The sequence below is a fragment of the Labeo rohita genome, chromosome 5, assembly GCF_022985175.1.
Source record: "Labeo rohita strain BAU-BD-2019 chromosome 5, IGBB_LRoh.1.0, whole genome shotgun sequence".
NCBI lineage: Eukaryota > Metazoa > Chordata > Actinopteri > Cypriniformes > Cyprinidae > Labeo > Labeo rohita.
Genome location: NC_066873.1, coordinates 15626321 through 15644134, shown reverse-complemented (window position 1 = coordinate 15644134; position 17814 = coordinate 15626321). Strand labels below are relative to the sequence as shown.

Genomic DNA, 17814 nt, shown 5'->3' with positions numbered 1-17814 from the left:
AAGGGAGCATGTTTCCCCCCCGACACACAAAAAAATATCTCACACCAGTCCGTCCTTTGGGACACAGTACATTCTCCTGTGAGACACGCTTGTTTTCAGCTGCTTAGTGTAGATTTTTTCGATTAAGCTGGTAGGTTGATTTTTCCCAAAAGCTTAAATGTTTTTAACATTGTTCTGTTAGTTTGACCAGCACGGCAGCCATGACTCAACCAGTGGTGTGAGTTTGGGGTGGGATTATCTGTTTTTACGACCAATGGCTGACAGTTAAAGTGTAGGTTTAAAGTGTAAACCTACTGAATTTTAAAAACATTTTTTCAAATTTCAAGTTTTCAAGATTCAAGAGTGCATCACACATTTATATACAAAATGCAACTCAAAGTGAAATGTGTTTTTTGGGACACTAGCGGACCAGAAATTTCACACTTAGTGCCCTATTTTAGCGATCTAAGCACATAGTCTAAAGCGCACTGCGCAGGTGCACTTGGGGCATGTCCGAATCCACTTTTGCTATTTTAAGGACGGGAAAAACGGTCGCTGTGTGTTTTGGGCATAACATGCATTTAAACTAATCAGAGTCTCATCTCCCATTCCCTTCAAGAGCCAGCTGCGCTTGCGCCATGGCGGATTCACTATTTACACGGCGGAATTTGCAAGAACAAAGGCTGAACGCTTCTCCAGAGAGCAGGGCCGACGCAAAGGGGGGCATTCATTGGCCGAGCCCACTCAAATGAGTTACTGTGCACCCCCTTTTAAAACTCTCCCCTCCTTGCTGAACTATTTATTATGACCTGTAGGCATTTTTATATTTATTTACACAATAATAATAATAATCTTTTACATTGTAATCCTTTCATTTTTAATATTTGGCATGTTTGTGTGCTGATGTGCATCTCTGTGTGTGTAACATAGCATTGTGCACCTGCCTATAGGCGCGTATTTCTAACACGCTCTTTAAATAACAAGAAAACTATTGCGCCATTGACTTTAGACAAGGTTTTAGTTGGTCAGTGGCGCAGTGTATTTCAGTTGCCTCAAAATAACAGCGCGCCAACAATGTGCCTGAACACACCTCGTTTTCAGACCAGCATGCCCACGGGCGAATAAATGGGTCGGGCTGAAACTAGCAAAAATCAATTGCGGTGCAAGGCGCCGGGTGTATGATAGGGCCCTTTAGCTTTAATTTAATCTGATATTTTGATGTATTGTTTATACTACATTGATTTTGTCTTATATATGACATTTTCTACAGGTATAAATTTAGCAGCAAATGATTGTCAATATATAAGTTCACCACTGTGAACACTAAATTTTGCTGCCAAGTGAAACAATTGGATCCTAGTAAAATTGGCAATCATATCTTGTGTGTGGCAAATTAAAAGTGCTAATTAGTTGGTTGTTGGCTGTAGTTGCTCATATTGAAGGTAAACGTCACTTTAGAAGCTGTGCTGGTGTTTGGGCTGTCAGAGGGTGACCTCCATTGGGTATTGCATAATGTTGTGTGTCTCTATGGCTTTGGCTCAGGTGCAAGATCTATCACTCTTTCTTTTTCTATTTTGCTCTCTTTCTCCCACCACAGGTCTCTTGTACTGATACTGCCTCAGGCTGGAGTTATTTATTTATTGGCACATGGATGGGCTTGTTTTCCACAACTCAGCTGTGATGCAGAATAGCCAAGGCATTGTTGCTGTTTGTCTTCTTCCCAGATGCTTTTCACATTGTTCACCTGTTCTGCCCTTTTTTTCCTCTCTTACTCAGAGGTTTTTATTGTAGAGGGTTTGTCCTTATAGCAGGGTGATGGATTTCTGTCTGTTCTTTGACTAGTAATCTAAGATAATCATCAACATGAATAGGGAATGTGGTACCAGGCATATAGAATATTTATGCTTTCAACGGAGTATCGGTAAGCTTGTTATTTTTGCCATGTCTGGCATGTTATTAATTAACTGTGTGTTTTATAGCTATTTGAATGGTGATGTTTGTTTTCTCTTACCTTTTCATGCCACCTTTACCGTTACATCTCAGCCTTATGATGCAACAAAGCCTAAATTATCTTTCTTTCAGTTCATTTTACTTGAATGAAAGCTCTACATAACAGTACATTAAACATCAAATATGTTCTGATTGGGTGTTATTGTGCCACGTCATGGTACATGTTCGCTTACAGCGAGGTGAGTCAAATTACTTGACAAATTACCGACAAATTAGTCACTGGAAACGTGCGTCTCGCCTGGTGGGGGACACAGTGTCAGACGGCACAGCCATGGGCCATTCACTGACCATCTGATGCTCATTGCTCACGGAATTGGCATGAGCTGTTTGTTTCAAAAGCTGTTGATGTATTATGGAAAACAAAATGACTGTGTTTAAATACATGGTGGTCCTTTTTAAGGCAAGCCTCATTATCACTGTTGCTCATAGTTGGGGTTAAGGGTTTGTTGTTTTGTGCAGTCTAACAATGAGGCTTTTTTGTTGTAAATCAGTAGTTCATTAAAGCCATAGTTCACCTGAAACTGAAAATTCTGTCATTAATTACTCACCAACATGTCATTCCAAACCCATCAGAGCTTCGTTTATCTTTGGAACACAAATTAAGATATTTTTGATGAAATCCGAGAGCTTTATAACCCTGCATAGACAACAATGCAACTGGCACGTTGAAGACCCAGAAACATAGTAAGGACATCGATAAAATAGTCCATGTGACATCAGTGGTTTAACCGTAATGTTATGAATCTATGATAATATTCATAACATTACGGTTGAACAACTGATGTAACATGGACTATTTTATCGATTTTCTTACTATCCTTCTTGGTCGTGAACATGGTAGTTGCCTTGCTGTCTATGCAGGGTCAGAAAGCTCTCGGATTTCATCAAAAATATCTTTAATATTTTGTGTTCTGAAGATGAACAAAGGTCTTATGAGTTCGGAACGACATGAGGGTGAGTAATTAAATGACAGATTTTCATTTCTGGGTGATCTATCCCTTTAATTAATTCAATTAATTCATTAAGTAATACATTATCCTGACACATTTTCCAACTCCTTTTTTTTTTTTTTCTTTTTTTTTATTTACTTAGTTTAATTTAGTTAACTTTGAGTTGCTTTAAAAGCTGGGCACTACAAAATGTATTAGGGTTTTTTATTTAGTTATATAGTAGGAAGTCTCTTATGCCCACTGCATTTTGATACAGTATTATCACAGTAAAAACAATTATAGAAGTCTTTTCTGCTCATCAAGGCTGTTTATTTGATTTAAAATATAGAAAAAATAATGGTTTTCTGTTTTAATGTACTCTAAAATATAATTTATTCCTGTGATGCAAAGCAGAAATTTTATCATCATTACTCCAGTCTTGAGTGCCACATGATCCTCCAGAAATCATTCTAATATGCTGATTTATTATTAGTGTTGGAAACCGTTGTGCTGCTTAATGCTTAATAATAGTTTTTTTTTTTTTTTTTTTTTTGATCTGTGGTACTTTTTCAGGATTTTTTGATGAATAAGACGTTAAGAAGAACAGCATTCATTAAAATAGAAATCTTTTGTAACAATATACACTATCTTTCAAAGTTTAGGTGTCAGTGAATTTCTTTCTTTCTTTGTTCAAAAGAAATTAATACTTTTGTTCAGCAAGGATGTGTTAAATTGATAAAAAGCGATAGTAAAGATCTATATTGTTAGAAAAGATGCTGTTATTTTTAACTTTTTATTCTTCAAAAAAATCCTGAAAAAGTATTAAAAGTTTCAAAAAAATATCAAGCAGCACAGCTCTTTCCAACATTGATAATAAGTCAACATATTAGAATGATTTCTGAATGATCATGTGACAGTGAAGACTGGAGTAATGATACTGAAAATTCAGTTTTGCATCACTAAAATAAATTATATTTTAAAGTATAGTAAAATAGAAAACTGTTGTTTTAAATTGCAATAATATCTTAATATTTTTTTCTGTATTTTTGATCACTGAGCATAAGAGACTTCTTCAAACAACGCTAAAAATCTTACTAATCCCAAACTTTTGAATATAGTTATTTTCAGTCAAACCTACACCCAGATGAATTCCACAGGCTTGAAAAAAGCATTGAAAAGAGGCCTCGCACATATCCAGAGATCATGTCATAGAGACTTGTGGGTTCAATCAACAAGCAACCACCCAGAATACCGTAGCAATTCCTTAGCAGTGCATAGAAATCTTTTCTGAACTGTGCGGTAGCTACATACCAACATCCTAACAAGGTGGTGGTGACTTTTTACAGGCAAGCAACATTAAGAAAATGTACAAATGCAGTCTTGCTCTGTATACTAGAATCCACTGAGAATATCATGAGAATTATATGCTCAGGCTGGAGCTGTGACACTGAGTGCTCACAGAGGTTCGAAAATGAAATGCTTCAGCATTTGTTCAAGCGTGCGCTTCATATTGAAATTCCCCCTTCGCATTAGAATAGCTTTTTGTCCATGCCCGTTTGCCTTTACAGTGCGTACATGTGTCCTGGCAGCATCTTGCAGAGAGTGTCTGCACATCGCCATGGCAACAAGGCTCAGTCATTCACCTGCGCTGTATTTAAGAATGTAAATACGTTTGTTGTGTAACACCGTTGAATGATGCATTGTGAGCAACCTTGACGCAGAACTTTCTTCTGTGAGCAATAGGTAGTGGAGCAGCGCTGGTTGCCATAGCAAAGCACTCGGAGCACATGTGAGAGGCAGACAGAGTCCCTCCTCAGTACTTAGTTGAGATATCTGAGAGTTGAAATAAGTGAGGAGGTGGGCTAAAGACGGCGTCATGTCAGTCGGAACTTCGCACTAAATCTCAAACAAAAGCTTTTCCTCTTGTTGTGCGTTAAACTGGCCTTGAAGTGCTCTCCTTTGCTCTCAGTGGCTGCTAGTTTCGTCATACTGGACTCTGGGTTTTTATCCTTGTTTTTTCTTTCAGTTTTGAGGTTCTGCTTCACATGACTGTATATTAGACATCAAATGTGTTTAGCTATGATTGTGTCGCATGACTCTGCAATTGCTCTGTTATACGGACAGATAAATTATTTGTCTGAAGTCAAACAAGCGGTCTTAATTGTACATTACGATCTGTGTAGCTGGCTTAGCACCCTATGAAATCAGTTTTATTTCAGTTTACATTTTTCTGGAATCTGTTTTTTTTCCATTTTAATTTTTCTCAACTCCTTTTAAATGGTAAATTCAATGTTATTAATCAAAGAGCATGTCTAATTAATTAAAACATGAAACGCATACAATTTCATGTCAGTTTAATAAAGGTTTAACAAAAATGACATGATTAGGGCCCTATGAAATGTTTTATTTTTTTTCACCATATGTTTTATTGTTACCAAATTCTGTGTTTTAGCATGTCTAATTATTTAAATGCATACTTAATTTATTCAAATTTATTCTTAAAATAGCCTTTAATAGGTTTGTTTTACCCTCAGAAATTCTGTGTTGTGTATTTAAAGTGTTCTGGTTATCAAATGAAGGCATAAAACATTAATTTAATTTATCTTTTACTTATTGAAAATTAAGCAAACTTTTTTTTTTTTTTTTTTTTTTTTTTTTTTTTTGCAAACAAAGGGGAATTTACTATTAAAACTAAAACATGGAAGAAATGTTGTGTGATTATACCCTAAAAAATAATCTTTGTTTAATTTTAGTAGTAGTAGTAGTAGTAGTAATATATTTCTGGCACAATGTCTTGGAACGGTCAAATGCTGAAATCACCGCGAGCGTCATGCGTGCTTCCGTGTGTGTAGTAAACAAAACCGCTCGTCTGCTCCATTCATTAAAAGAGAGACACAGAGAACATGCAAGATTCACATTTAAATGGTATTTTTGCGGTGTAATATTTACAGATACTAGTCCATATTGCAGTTTGATTTAAGTGTAATGACCTGCTTTTGATTAATTCATTCAAACTTTGACAAATTCTGTGACATTCCGCGTTATTTAGTAAATTCCGTTTTATGACTGGATTCTAAGGTTTCATCCGTGTTTTCTGCATTGTGGAAATCATAGGGCCCTACTGGCTTTGCATCCTTTCCAGGATATTTTCAGGATAAGGTCTTTATCCACATGCCAGGAAACAAAGGCCACACACTCACTGTAAAATTTTTTAGTTACAACTGAATTTCACCAAAAATTGGTGTGCCATGTACCGCATGCGTCGTGGTACTCTCTTTAATGTGCGTCGACTGACACAGATGAGAAGAAATTCTTAAATTAAGTAGTTTTTTGGTTTTCTTTACACACAAAAAGTATTCTCATAGCTTCATAACAATAAAGTTGAACCACTGACATCACACAGACTATTTTAATGATGTCCTTACTACATTTTTGAGCCTTGAACATGTCAGTTGCATTGCTGTCTATGCAGGGTCAGAAAGCTCTCAGATTTCATCAAAAATATCTTAATTTGTGTTCTGAAGATGAATGAAGGTCTTATGGGTTTGGAACGACAGGAAAGTAGCAACATTTTGGCAGCTTACCATTTCTGGCCAAATTATCTGCTATTTCTGACCAAAGTTATAATGCAGCCACCAATGACTTATATTCTGTAAATTTTACTAAACCGCAATCAACAGACCCATTGTATTTTGTTTATGTTTGGAAGGCTACTTTGCTGAGCGCACTTATTAATGTTTATGAAAGCAATTGACCCTTCGCAAAAACCCGCCCTACTTACTGTTGCTATGTACGACAAACAATGCCGCTCTCACGCTACAGATCATGTTCTCACACAGTGGAAAAATACGTTGCAGCGCAAAGTTTACGTCCACTGAAGTTAATCTGCTCTCCTGTGTAATTTGTTTGTCGGACAGAATGGTGGATTTGTGTGTTATGATTGGTCAGATCGCCTGTCAATCAAGCTGTTTGCGAAGGGTCAATAATTAAAGGGATAATTTTGTCAATAATTACTCGCTCTCAAGTAATTCCAAACCATGCATAGACAGCAATGCAACTACCACATTCAAGGCCCAGAACGGTAGCAAGGACATTGTTAAAATACCACCGTGAACCACTGAAGTCACATGGACTATTTTAACAATGTTCTTACTACCTTTCTGGTCCTTGAATGTGGTAGTTGTATTACTGTCTGCAGGGTCAGAAAGCTCTCGGATTTCATCAAAAATATCTTAACTTGTGTTCTGAAGATGAATGAAGGTCTTACGGGTTTGGCACAACATGAGGGTGAGTAATTAATGACAGAATTTTCATTTTTGGATGAACTGTCTTTTAAGCGTCTTTGGGTTTGTTGTTTGGGCTCAGCACATAAAGCAGTCCAGTTTATGGAGTTAATAAAATAGATTTTGGTATGTGGCTTTTTTCCAAGATAATGTGTTTGGACTTGAGTTTATTACAGGCTTTTTTTCTAGCAAGATCTGGCAACACTAATGAGGCTAAATGTACCCTGTGGTTTCTTGCACCACACATAATAAAAAAAAGACAACTCTGATATGCATTCAAATACGTCATTAGCAATTAGCTGTTCAGTTTGGTTCCATACACACTGCATCAAATTTGTGAAAAAGACTGCAGACTGCTGAAAATTCAGCTATGCATCATAGGAATAAAGTATTTCTTAAAATATATTACAATATATTAAAAAGGAAAACAATTTTTTATGCTTTTTAGGCTTGATGTGCATAAAAGATATTTCAAAAAAACTTTACCAGCCCCAAACTTTGAATGACAACTTGTACTTTTAAAGTAAATGAGAAATCTTTATTCACAGCTTTGCTCTAAAGACTGTGTTTGTCCCTTAACATCAAGTAATTGAAACATGCTTTAGTTGGTTGTTTTACCTACTGATCAGATGATATATTTTCTTTTTAATGAGCAGTTTTTGGTCAGAATAGTTATTGTGGACCAGACTTCATTCTGAAAAGTGTGCCTATATGTAACTGTCTGTTTTAATTGTAACATATTTTTTCATTTAGTCGCCTTTCACATCAAACATGAATATTGCCACAAACAAGACTTTGTGTAGAAGCAATGCCCCAGGAATTCTCCCTACTTTTTATGCTTCGTCGATTTTTAAAAACTTGCTGACCAATACAATATATTCAGCTTCAATAATGTTCCTCCTATGCATTCACAGATGACGCTAATCGTATTTGATAGTGATGGGCAAGATAGAAGCCTTGCATTAAAAGTCTCCAAAACCTCCATCAAAGTAAAGACTACATCACAAAAAAACAAATAAAAAATGACGTGCCTCTTGTTCGGCTTCACTGCTCTTTTTGTGTATCTTCTGCACGTCTCTCATTCACACTTCAGCTCAGTGCCTCCCCTGAGCCTGCTAAAGAAACAAATGCATCAATAAATGGAGAAATGAACACGTCTCCTCTCTGGAATGAAATGTGCGCATTGGTGAGGTGGTAACGCGATGCACACAGACGCGCACGCTGTCTGCCGGGCTGCTGATAATGTTCGTAAATGGCGAGTGAGGGGGTGGTTGCTGTTTGCGTGGTTTGTGCATCTGGCTCAAGGATGTCTCGCTCTGTCACGCAGTCATATGGAAGCAGGATGCTGAGTAACCAAATCTATATTGTTACTCCTTGAATAGATTTGTGATATTGAGTTTTGATTATAGTTGCTGCTGATTTGTAATGTATTGTCTTAAGTAGTAGAGGTGAAGTTAGTCTAGATTCTTTCTGACTGCAGCTTTCAAGCTGTATTCACCAAACTTGGCAGTTGTTCAAGCTGTTCTGATTTAGTTTGTTTTTTCTTGACAACAATCAAATATCCCTCAAAAATAACACTGACTGAATGACTCGTAATTTTCATGAATGAAAAATCTGTCATCATTTTCTCACCCTTAAATTGTTCCAAACCTGTATGATTTTTTTTCTTCTGGTAACCACTCAAGAAGATATTTTGAAGGATGGTTGGTTGATGAAAGCCATTGACTTTCTTTGAGAAAGACTGACTGTAGCCAATAACTTCCATAGTACAGATGTCAATAGTGGCTGTCAACTGTTTGATTACCAACATTCTTCAATAAATCTTTTTCTGTGTTTAACAGAACAAGGTTTGGAACAACTTGAGGGTCAAAGCACCTTAGCAAATGCTTTGTAGATGTTTTAAATTTTCAGGTAAAACTTTGTCAAAGTGTGTCTAATGCTGGTAGTGCAGAAATGACAGCTTCACCATGATGTTCAAATGTGTGAAGTTTGATTGTTTTTCTTTTCTATTTGCTTCTGCAGGTGAAGTGTATGACGTTGTTTGTGACCCACTACCCTCCATTGTGTGAGCTGGAGCACTTGTACCCGCAGCATGTGGGGAACTACCACATGGCTTTCCTGCTGAATGAACCAGAGAGCACTTCTGATGGTAAGTGTGGATTTATCTACCAACTCACATTGCATCATTTTCTAGAGTTGGGACTGAGCTATATATATGCTTCTATTCAAAAGTTTGGGGTCGGTACGAGTTGTTGTGATAAGAATGTTTTCAAAAGAAGACTCTTAGCCTATCCAAGGCTGCATTTATTTGAAAATACAATAAAACAAATAAAATATTGTAATTAATACATTAATATTTATATATATTTTATGATATAATTTATTCCTGTGATGGCAAAGCAAAATTTTCTGCAGTTGTACTCCAGTCGTTATGAAAGCCCATTTCGTTCACTGAACAAAAAAGATGAAAGGTAATTGCAACTTTTTATCTCACAATTCTGACCTTTTTTTCCTTGCAATTGCGAATTTATGTCTCGCAGTGCTGACTTTTTTCAGAATTGCGTGATGTAATCTTGCAGTTGCAAGTTTTAAAGTCAGAATTGGGAGATAAACTCGCAATTCTGAGAACATATCAGCCTTTTTTCCCCTCTTAGAATTGGATTTTATAACTCGCAATTGCAAATTTATATCTCTCAATGCTGAGAAAAAAAGTCAGAATTGCGAGCAAAACGGTAAGAATTGTGAGATACAAACTCGCATTTGCAAGAGAAAAGTCTGAATATTTCTTGCTATTGCGAGTTTATATTCCACTGTTTTGACTTTATAACTCACAATTGCGAGTTTAGATTTCACATGTCTAAGAAAAAAAGTCAGAATTGCGAGAAATAAGGTTTTCAATCCGATCTCATTTCAATTCATACACATTTTACAAGGCACACTAATTTATATGAATTTTGTACGATTTGTGCTAAATCGTACATATTTCACAAGGTCCCTAATTCATATAAATTCGTATGAATGTCCTACCCCTAGCCCCGCCTCTAAATCTACCTGTCACTGGCGTCTACACAGATCATACAAGATCATACAAGTGAGGTCGTATGAATTTGTACAAATTAGCTACCTCGTAAAATCCAAATAAATTGGTCATGAGATAGCGTTGGACTTTTTCTGGGAGTTTATTTCTTGAGTTAATGCCGTTGTTCTGAATTTATAACTTGCAGTTGCAAGTTTATATTTCACATTTCTAAGAAATAAAGTCAGAATTGTGAGTTTTCAACTCGAACTCATGCCAGTTTGTGCATATTTTACGAGGTGGCTAATTCATACGAATTTTATGAGGTCCCCAATTCGTACGAATGACCTACCCCTAACCCGGCCTCTAAACCTACCTGTCACTGGGGTGACAAATGAAGTCGTAGGAAATCATACAAATTAGCCACCTCATAAAATATGTATGAATTGGTTGAGAGATAGCGTTGGAGTTTTTATGTTTATTTCTCAAGTTTATCCTGATGTTCTGACTTTATAACTCGCAATTGCACTATTCACAATTCTGAGAAAAAAACTTTTTTTTTTTTAGCTTGTTTCATGTAATTCTGAGAAGAAAAAAAATTAATTGTGAATTGTAAACTTGCAGTTGTGAGGGGAAAAAAATAAAATTGTGAGAGAAAAACTTTATTTATATTTATTTATATTTATTATATATATTTATTTTTTATTCAGTGGCGGAAACGAGCTTCCATAAGTTGTCAGACTGTATAGTAGTGCAATAGTGATAGTAATGGCAGTAGCCAGTATAATAAATATTTGAGGATGAAGCCCTTGTTTTGAGAATAGCCTAATAGGCTGTTTTTGTTGTTCTAGAGCCATATCATATTGTAGTTATGGCACTGTTTCCGTCCTTTCCCTCTGTTTATTAACTTTGTCTTGATGTCATCTGTGAAAGCCTTTAGTGTCTGGATCAGGGATTTCATCTGTGCACATAAAGCAGTAGTAGGGAATGAGAAGTGCATTGTCTTGAAATATGCTGGTTTTGATAGCCTCTGAACCAGTTCCTTTGCTATTGTACTGTATGTCAGCTGAGTCATTCGGGATTTCATGGATCACTTACTCATGCGTGTTATCTTTGCATTGACCTTATGCTGCTTGAGTGATCAAAGAGTTCAGCACACTTTTGAAGACCTTCTGTTAGTCAATCCACTTATTGTCTGATCTGTCTGTAGGAATAGTTCTGTCCAATGCTTTATTTTTAATATAATAGAACAGAATACTTAACTCTTAACTTAGTGTTTTTTTTTTTGTTTTTTTTATGTTTTTGATTTGCTTCATGATGGGTTTTTTTTTTCAGTAAAGCCTTTCATTTAAGTTGTAGAATAACAAATGTCACTTTTACATGTGTTTGAATGCCAAATTGAATTTCCGTGCTCCATGCACCGTTTTCATTTATTTTAAGTTTTTTGACAGTTTCATTTCCATTTTATCTACTGACATGCCTGAAAGGGTTAGTTCACCCAAAAATGAAAATTCTGTCAGCCTTTACTCACCCTCATGTCATTTCAAAGCCCTGAGACTTTGGTTAATCTTTAAAACACAAATTAGTTTTTTTTTTTTTTAAAAAAAAAAAAAACAAGAGAGATTTGTTCCTCAACTGAAAATCAATGTAACCAAAACATAGATCATAAAAGCATTGTGAAATGAATCAATAGGAAGCAAGTATTTTTTGGATACGTGGACTTTCAATGGAGGTACAGAAACCTGTGAGGTTTCTTTAAAAATAATTTAATTTGTCTTTTGAAGATTAAGTAAAGTCTTAGGTTTGGAATGACATGAGAGTGAGTAAATGAATTTTCATCTTCGGGTGAACTTTCCCTTTAAAAGAGAAGAGATGGTCCATGTGATATGTTTCCAAGCATCCTTTTCAAATATTAGTTTGATATTCAAGAAAGTGGAAATGGTTGAATCAGTCAGTATGAAATATGAGAGATGTTTTCGTTGCTTTCACGTGTGAAATAGATTTGGTAATCTGTTGTGTAGTACATTGCGTAATCTGTAAATGACTTCAGGCAGTGACAGGTCAACAGATCACGTTTGCTCTTACGCCGTGGACTGCAAAAGACGAAAACCCTGAGTGGTAGTTTCTGAGTCTAATTCACTCATTTCACGATTACCACATTGAGCACATCTCAAGATATTTCTTGTCAGCCCAGGTGTCTTTCTCTGCTTTTTCTCCTGTGGTAGATTGGTAGAAACTTCATGAAAGAAAACTTGGAAAGATCCGTCAACCAATCAGAGTCAGGCATTCTAAAGTTCTGTTGTACAAATGTAATTTTTCCAGGAAGAAAGAGAATTCCAGAACCTTAAATCCTTGTAACACTGTTACAAGACCCAGGTAGTGGTTACTTAACAACTAGCTTGTGTGTATGGCAGTAATCCTATTGCATAAGTAGTCTTTCCTCTTCAGTTTCTCATTGCACTGTGCTGTGTAGTTTCCCTACATTAAAATTCATGTGTAAACCACATCCAGATTCAGAGTTCAGATAATTCCCCCCAATCCCTATCCCTGTATTTTCTAAGAGACATATTGGAAGAAATGCTTTAAAATATTCACGAAGGTTAATAATAATTGTGTCGTTACTGTCACACCATGACATAAGAAATGACTTTATGTGAGTTCTTCACTGAAGAAGTTTAATTTGTGGAAAAAGTTCTCGGCATAACTCAGTGACCTTATAATGTCCATCACTGATGAAATATCTTTTCTCAGACAAAAATTCTTCAGTTATTATGCCATCATGTGGGTATTATTCACAGATTTGACCCTTTTCAAAGTATTGGTCATATACTTTATACTTCAAGGTAATGCATTTCATTTTTTTTTGAATGTTAAAATGCTTTCTCTTCTCCCAGTATAACAGCTTAAATACTTGATAAATTCATCAAATTTAGCATTATTTTACAATGATAACATAAAACAGTGTAGTACTTAGGCAGCAGACAGTTTATCAGTGTATAAATATAGTAGCATCATTATAAGGATTATCATGGATCTTGTTTTCATAAATTCTTTACTTGAATCCTTTGTTCTTTTACATTGAATCCTCTTATCATTGCTTTGATACACACGTAGTGCTTCCAAAGTGTTTAATAACTCTCTTGATCTCATTTCTAGAGGAGGAGGTGCAGCCAGAGTTCATCACATTTCTCTATCAGCTGACTGAAGGCGCAGCCGCCAGGAGCTACGGGCTAAATGTAGCACGTCTGGCTGAAATCCCAGAGTCCATCCTCAGGACCGCTGCGTTCAAATCCAAAGAGTTGGAGGCTCTCGTGAACAGCCGGAGGTACGTGGGCTGATTGGTTACACAATGGAAAAAAGAACACTGTAGTAATTTTGGGTTGTGGAGGAGCTTCTTTCAGAACAAATTAAAGACTTTACAGTGGCACAAATATCTGAAGAGGGTACAAAGTATTAAAGGAGAAGTTCACTCCCGGAACAAAAATACAGATACTCACCTCCTTGTCATCCAAGATGTTCATGTCTTTCTTTCTTCAGTCGTAAAGAAATTGTTTTTTGAGGAAAACTTTTCAGGATTTCTCTTCATATGGTGGACTTCTATGGTGGCCCTAAGTTTGAACTTCCAAAATGCAGTTTAAAAGCAGCTTCAAAGGGCTCTAAACGATCCCAGTCGAGGAAGAAGGGTCTTATCTAGCAAAACAGATTTTTTAAATCCTAACCGATTATGAAATCTGGTTGCAGCACGCACATAAGGAGAATCTTTGCAGATTATCTTCTCTGAAATCTTAAACATGCACATACTGCAAGATTTGAAAATCGTGGTGCATCACACACTACAAGATATTAAGATTGTCATGCCAGAGGGATCCCCTCAACACAACAGATCGTCATTTTAGCAGTGTTTACATATGTTAGCTAGCCTGCTAGCAGCTTTCTACACTCACCTAGTATGTTCAAAACTGAGACGATTTCACCCCAGAGCTTCTCTTACTCCTTACTGTTGTGGTATGTTTTCGACACATTATACAGATAGTGTTACTACAAAAACTCAAAAAGCAGTTTCCTCCATCTCCACTATCCAACGGACCATACAGCAGCTGTTTTGCGGTTGCGCATTGGCTGTTGAGAAAGTAGTGATGTAATCATATAGCCGTCATTATCCCAATCTAAAATCCTAAATATCAAACATCTTTGATATTAATTGGGGTGGCCCCGATTTGTGTGCGAGCAGATCGGGAGGTGCAAGATTCAATCTGTGAACGCCTCACATTACCAGATAATCTGCGCTGAACATCAGGACCGATCGAAGTGCTCGACAGGATTTTTGCTCCGATTCTCGGGAGAGGAAAATCGGGGCAAAAGCGGACTTAAAATCCTGTAGTGTGAGCCCAGCTTTAGGGTGGATCTAAAACTCCCATCTCATTTGCTCCTCCAACTTTAAAATCGCCCTATATCGCTGCAGAAGTACCAACCCAGTGTTTACAAAGTGAATGTGCAAAGAAGATCAGACGCCCTTTATGAAAAAAGATAAAACAGCGATGTAGGACGATTTTGAAGTTGGAGGAGAAAATGAGATGGGAGTTTTTCAACATTCCCTAACTGGGAACTGGAATACACACAGTTCACGCAGAGCTAGACAAGATGTGCATTTGAGGTTAAAAAGAATATAAATTGTCAATTTTTTTAGAAAATAACCAATTGTTTTGCTAGATAAGACCCTTCTTCCTCGTCTGGGACCCTTGGAAGCTGCATTTAAACTGCATTTTGGAAGATTAAACTTGAATGGACATAGAAGTCCATTATATGGAGAACATTCCTGAAATGTTTTCTTCAAAAACATAATTTCTTTACGACTGAAGAAAGAAAGACATGAACATCTTGGATGACAAGGGGGTGAGTAAGTTATCTATAAATGTTTGTTCTGGAAGTGAACTTCTCCTTTGATGGGGTTGAGGCTCCATTTGCAAACATATTGTGTAGACTCACGTATGTTGTATTTGATCATAGACATTAAAGTCAGTGCTAAAAACCTATGCTAAAAAATGGTCAGAATTAAAATAGTAACCGATTGTGTCAGCTGCTTTGCATGGATTTTCACATACAGTAAATGGAAGCCAGTTTGTCCAGTTGTCCATGTATTTCCTATTAACACATGCTTGAAGTGTAGAGGAAGTGGACAAAAGTCATTCTTCAATTTCAAATGTTAATATTCAGATTGCAGTGCAAATTGAAATTTAAATATCCATAGTGAGTCTTAGTGTATATGCATTTGTATTTGCTCCAGCCACTAAAGGAGCAGCAATTTATCAAATGTCTTTGATGAAATATTTCCTGAGGTATTAAGCCTTTGTCATTGTGAGGTATGTAACATTATATTATCCCCTTTTTGTCTTTGCAAACATAGGACAATGGTGCGACTGTTATCTGATGCCTGGAGTATCACCAATAAGGAAGCACTGCTGGATTGGAGAAACTATAGTTGCTAATAATAGCTTGGGTTTTGCCTGTAGGATGATGGTTGCAAAAACGGTTAAACAAACAGGAACTGAATATTGTGTATTTAAATATATCATGCATTTCATGCCATTTTAATGTTAACTCAACAACAGATCTTACAACTATGAATGATGTCTTTATATAGACACTCTCCAGGTGCTTTGGCTATCAGATTTGCTGGTAATATACAGCATATTACCAGCAAATGGATATTTGTGCCCTTAGAAAAAGAAACTGTGATGCAAATGATGCATCTTTCTAAGATTGTTGGTGTAATGTTGTATTTACATTAATTAAACTGGAATTAAAACATCTTTCTGTAAATTGTGGTGCTTATTCCATTAATTCACCTATTAATGAAAATCCTGTCATTATTTACTCACCCTCTTGTATGATTTTCTTTCTTTCTTCTTAATTTAAATAATGTTGGTAATCAAACAGTTTTGGTCACCATTGGCAAAATGAGTGTTCTACAGAATAACTGATAAAGATTTGGAATGGTAATTGCTGACAGAGTGTTCATTTATATCAATTTAAGTTTCCTCCGTAATCTCATTGTCCTTCAGAGGTGACGTCTGAGGTGAATGATAATCAGTCTTCATAAAAGCTGAAGCAGTCAGGCTGAGAACATAAAACCCTCCTGTGTCTTCATCGTTACGCACACTTGCATTGCTTTGAAGTTACCCAGATTTGCTTTAATAATATTATTTTAAATGTCATTTAAAATGATGAATTATAGAGATGCTGGAATGACATGAGGGTGAGTAATTAATAACAGAATATTCATTTTTGGGTGAACTATTCCTTTAAGGCCTATTCATACCAAATACTATAACAGTAACTATAAAATTTTAATTATCATTCTAATTCTGAGTATAGGGAAGCCCACATCACAGGTGTAACAGTAACTACACAGTTGAACAATATAATTGGAATCACTTTCAGAACTATTTTTTCAGAACTAATAAACGCTAAAAAATAAATAGCCTATCAAAATTTAACTGACTTAAAGTGACAGATGACGAAACAACAGTGTGAACTTATCATAAACAGAATGTATTGTGTGTTGGTGTGGATACTAATATAACATTTTAGGAAGTGTTGGGGAAAGTTACTTTTAAAAGTAATGCATTACAATATTGCATTACTCCCTGAAAAAGTAACTAATTACACTACTTAGTTACTTTTTACGTAATGCGCTACATTACTTTTGCATTTTAAGTAAGTCTGGGCAGGGCTTGCTTGTTTGTTTTTAATATAAAAAATTCTATTTTTGGCAAATGTAAAAGCCCTTTCACACCAAAAGTCAAATTAATAAGCCTCAGGCTGAAGAAAATGTGAATTCACGTCATGAATTCAAGTAATTTTTGCTTCTTAGTATGGTTAAATGAGATCATCAAGGTCATCAAGGTCAGCAGCAAAAACAGGTAATATAATAGGATATATGTGTAATTTAATTTGTTTAATTACTGCAGGTTTGCAGCATATTCTGAGTTTGCTTCTGCACTTACTCCTGGTTTCTCTCAACATGGGGAGAGCTGTCAATCAGTCAATCGTAAAACAAAGTAACTGGCGTTACTCACTTGTAAATTAAAAAGTAATGCGTTACTTGTTACTCGAAAAAAGTAATCTGATTACGTAACATGCATTACCCCCACCACTGTTTTTAGTTATCTTAATAGATAGCATTCTTGGTGTAAACTTGTTTCCATGGCAGTTTTCATGCATTTATTGAAATGACTAGTAATGTATTGAATGTGTGAATTTCAAATGCTGCTTGTAGTTATTTTTTGTAATTTTTTGTAACCTAAGTACTAATGACACCGAAATGTAACATGTTTCATGTACTCAGTGTGAATTGTGGCCAGTAACCTACCAGTAAAGCGCCTAATTGGACCCTGTCAGATGCTTGCTGTGTGTAGAGTGATGCTCTGCAGCGCGCTTCGCCCCGCCTCCTCATTAAAATCTCTGCATCACCCCGCCTCCTCATTAAAATATCTGCATCGCCCCGCCTCCTCATTAAGAACTGCGAGTCTTTCTGCCCGCGCTCTCGATCCGCCCACTCATTAAAAGCTGCGCTCAGCCACAAGGGAAAGTGGAT

General features: G+C 36.3%; 1 protein-coding gene across 1 annotated transcript in view; it reads left to right on the top strand.

Annotated features, from left to right (window-relative positions):
* Positions 1–16018, top strand: part of msh3 (mutS homolog 3 (E. coli)) — a 74597-nt gene extending 58579 nt beyond the window's left edge. The window contains exons 22-24 of the mRNA XM_051108883.1: positions 9224–9350; positions 13374–13542; positions 15622–16018. Coding sequence (XP_050964840.1) covers positions 9224–9350; positions 13374–13542; positions 15622–15703 — 378 coding nt within the window. The 3' untranslated portion in view covers positions 15704–16018. The remainder of the gene's footprint in view (positions 1–9223; positions 9351–13373; positions 13543–15621) is intronic.
* Positions 16019–17814: the final 1796 nt, after the last annotated feature.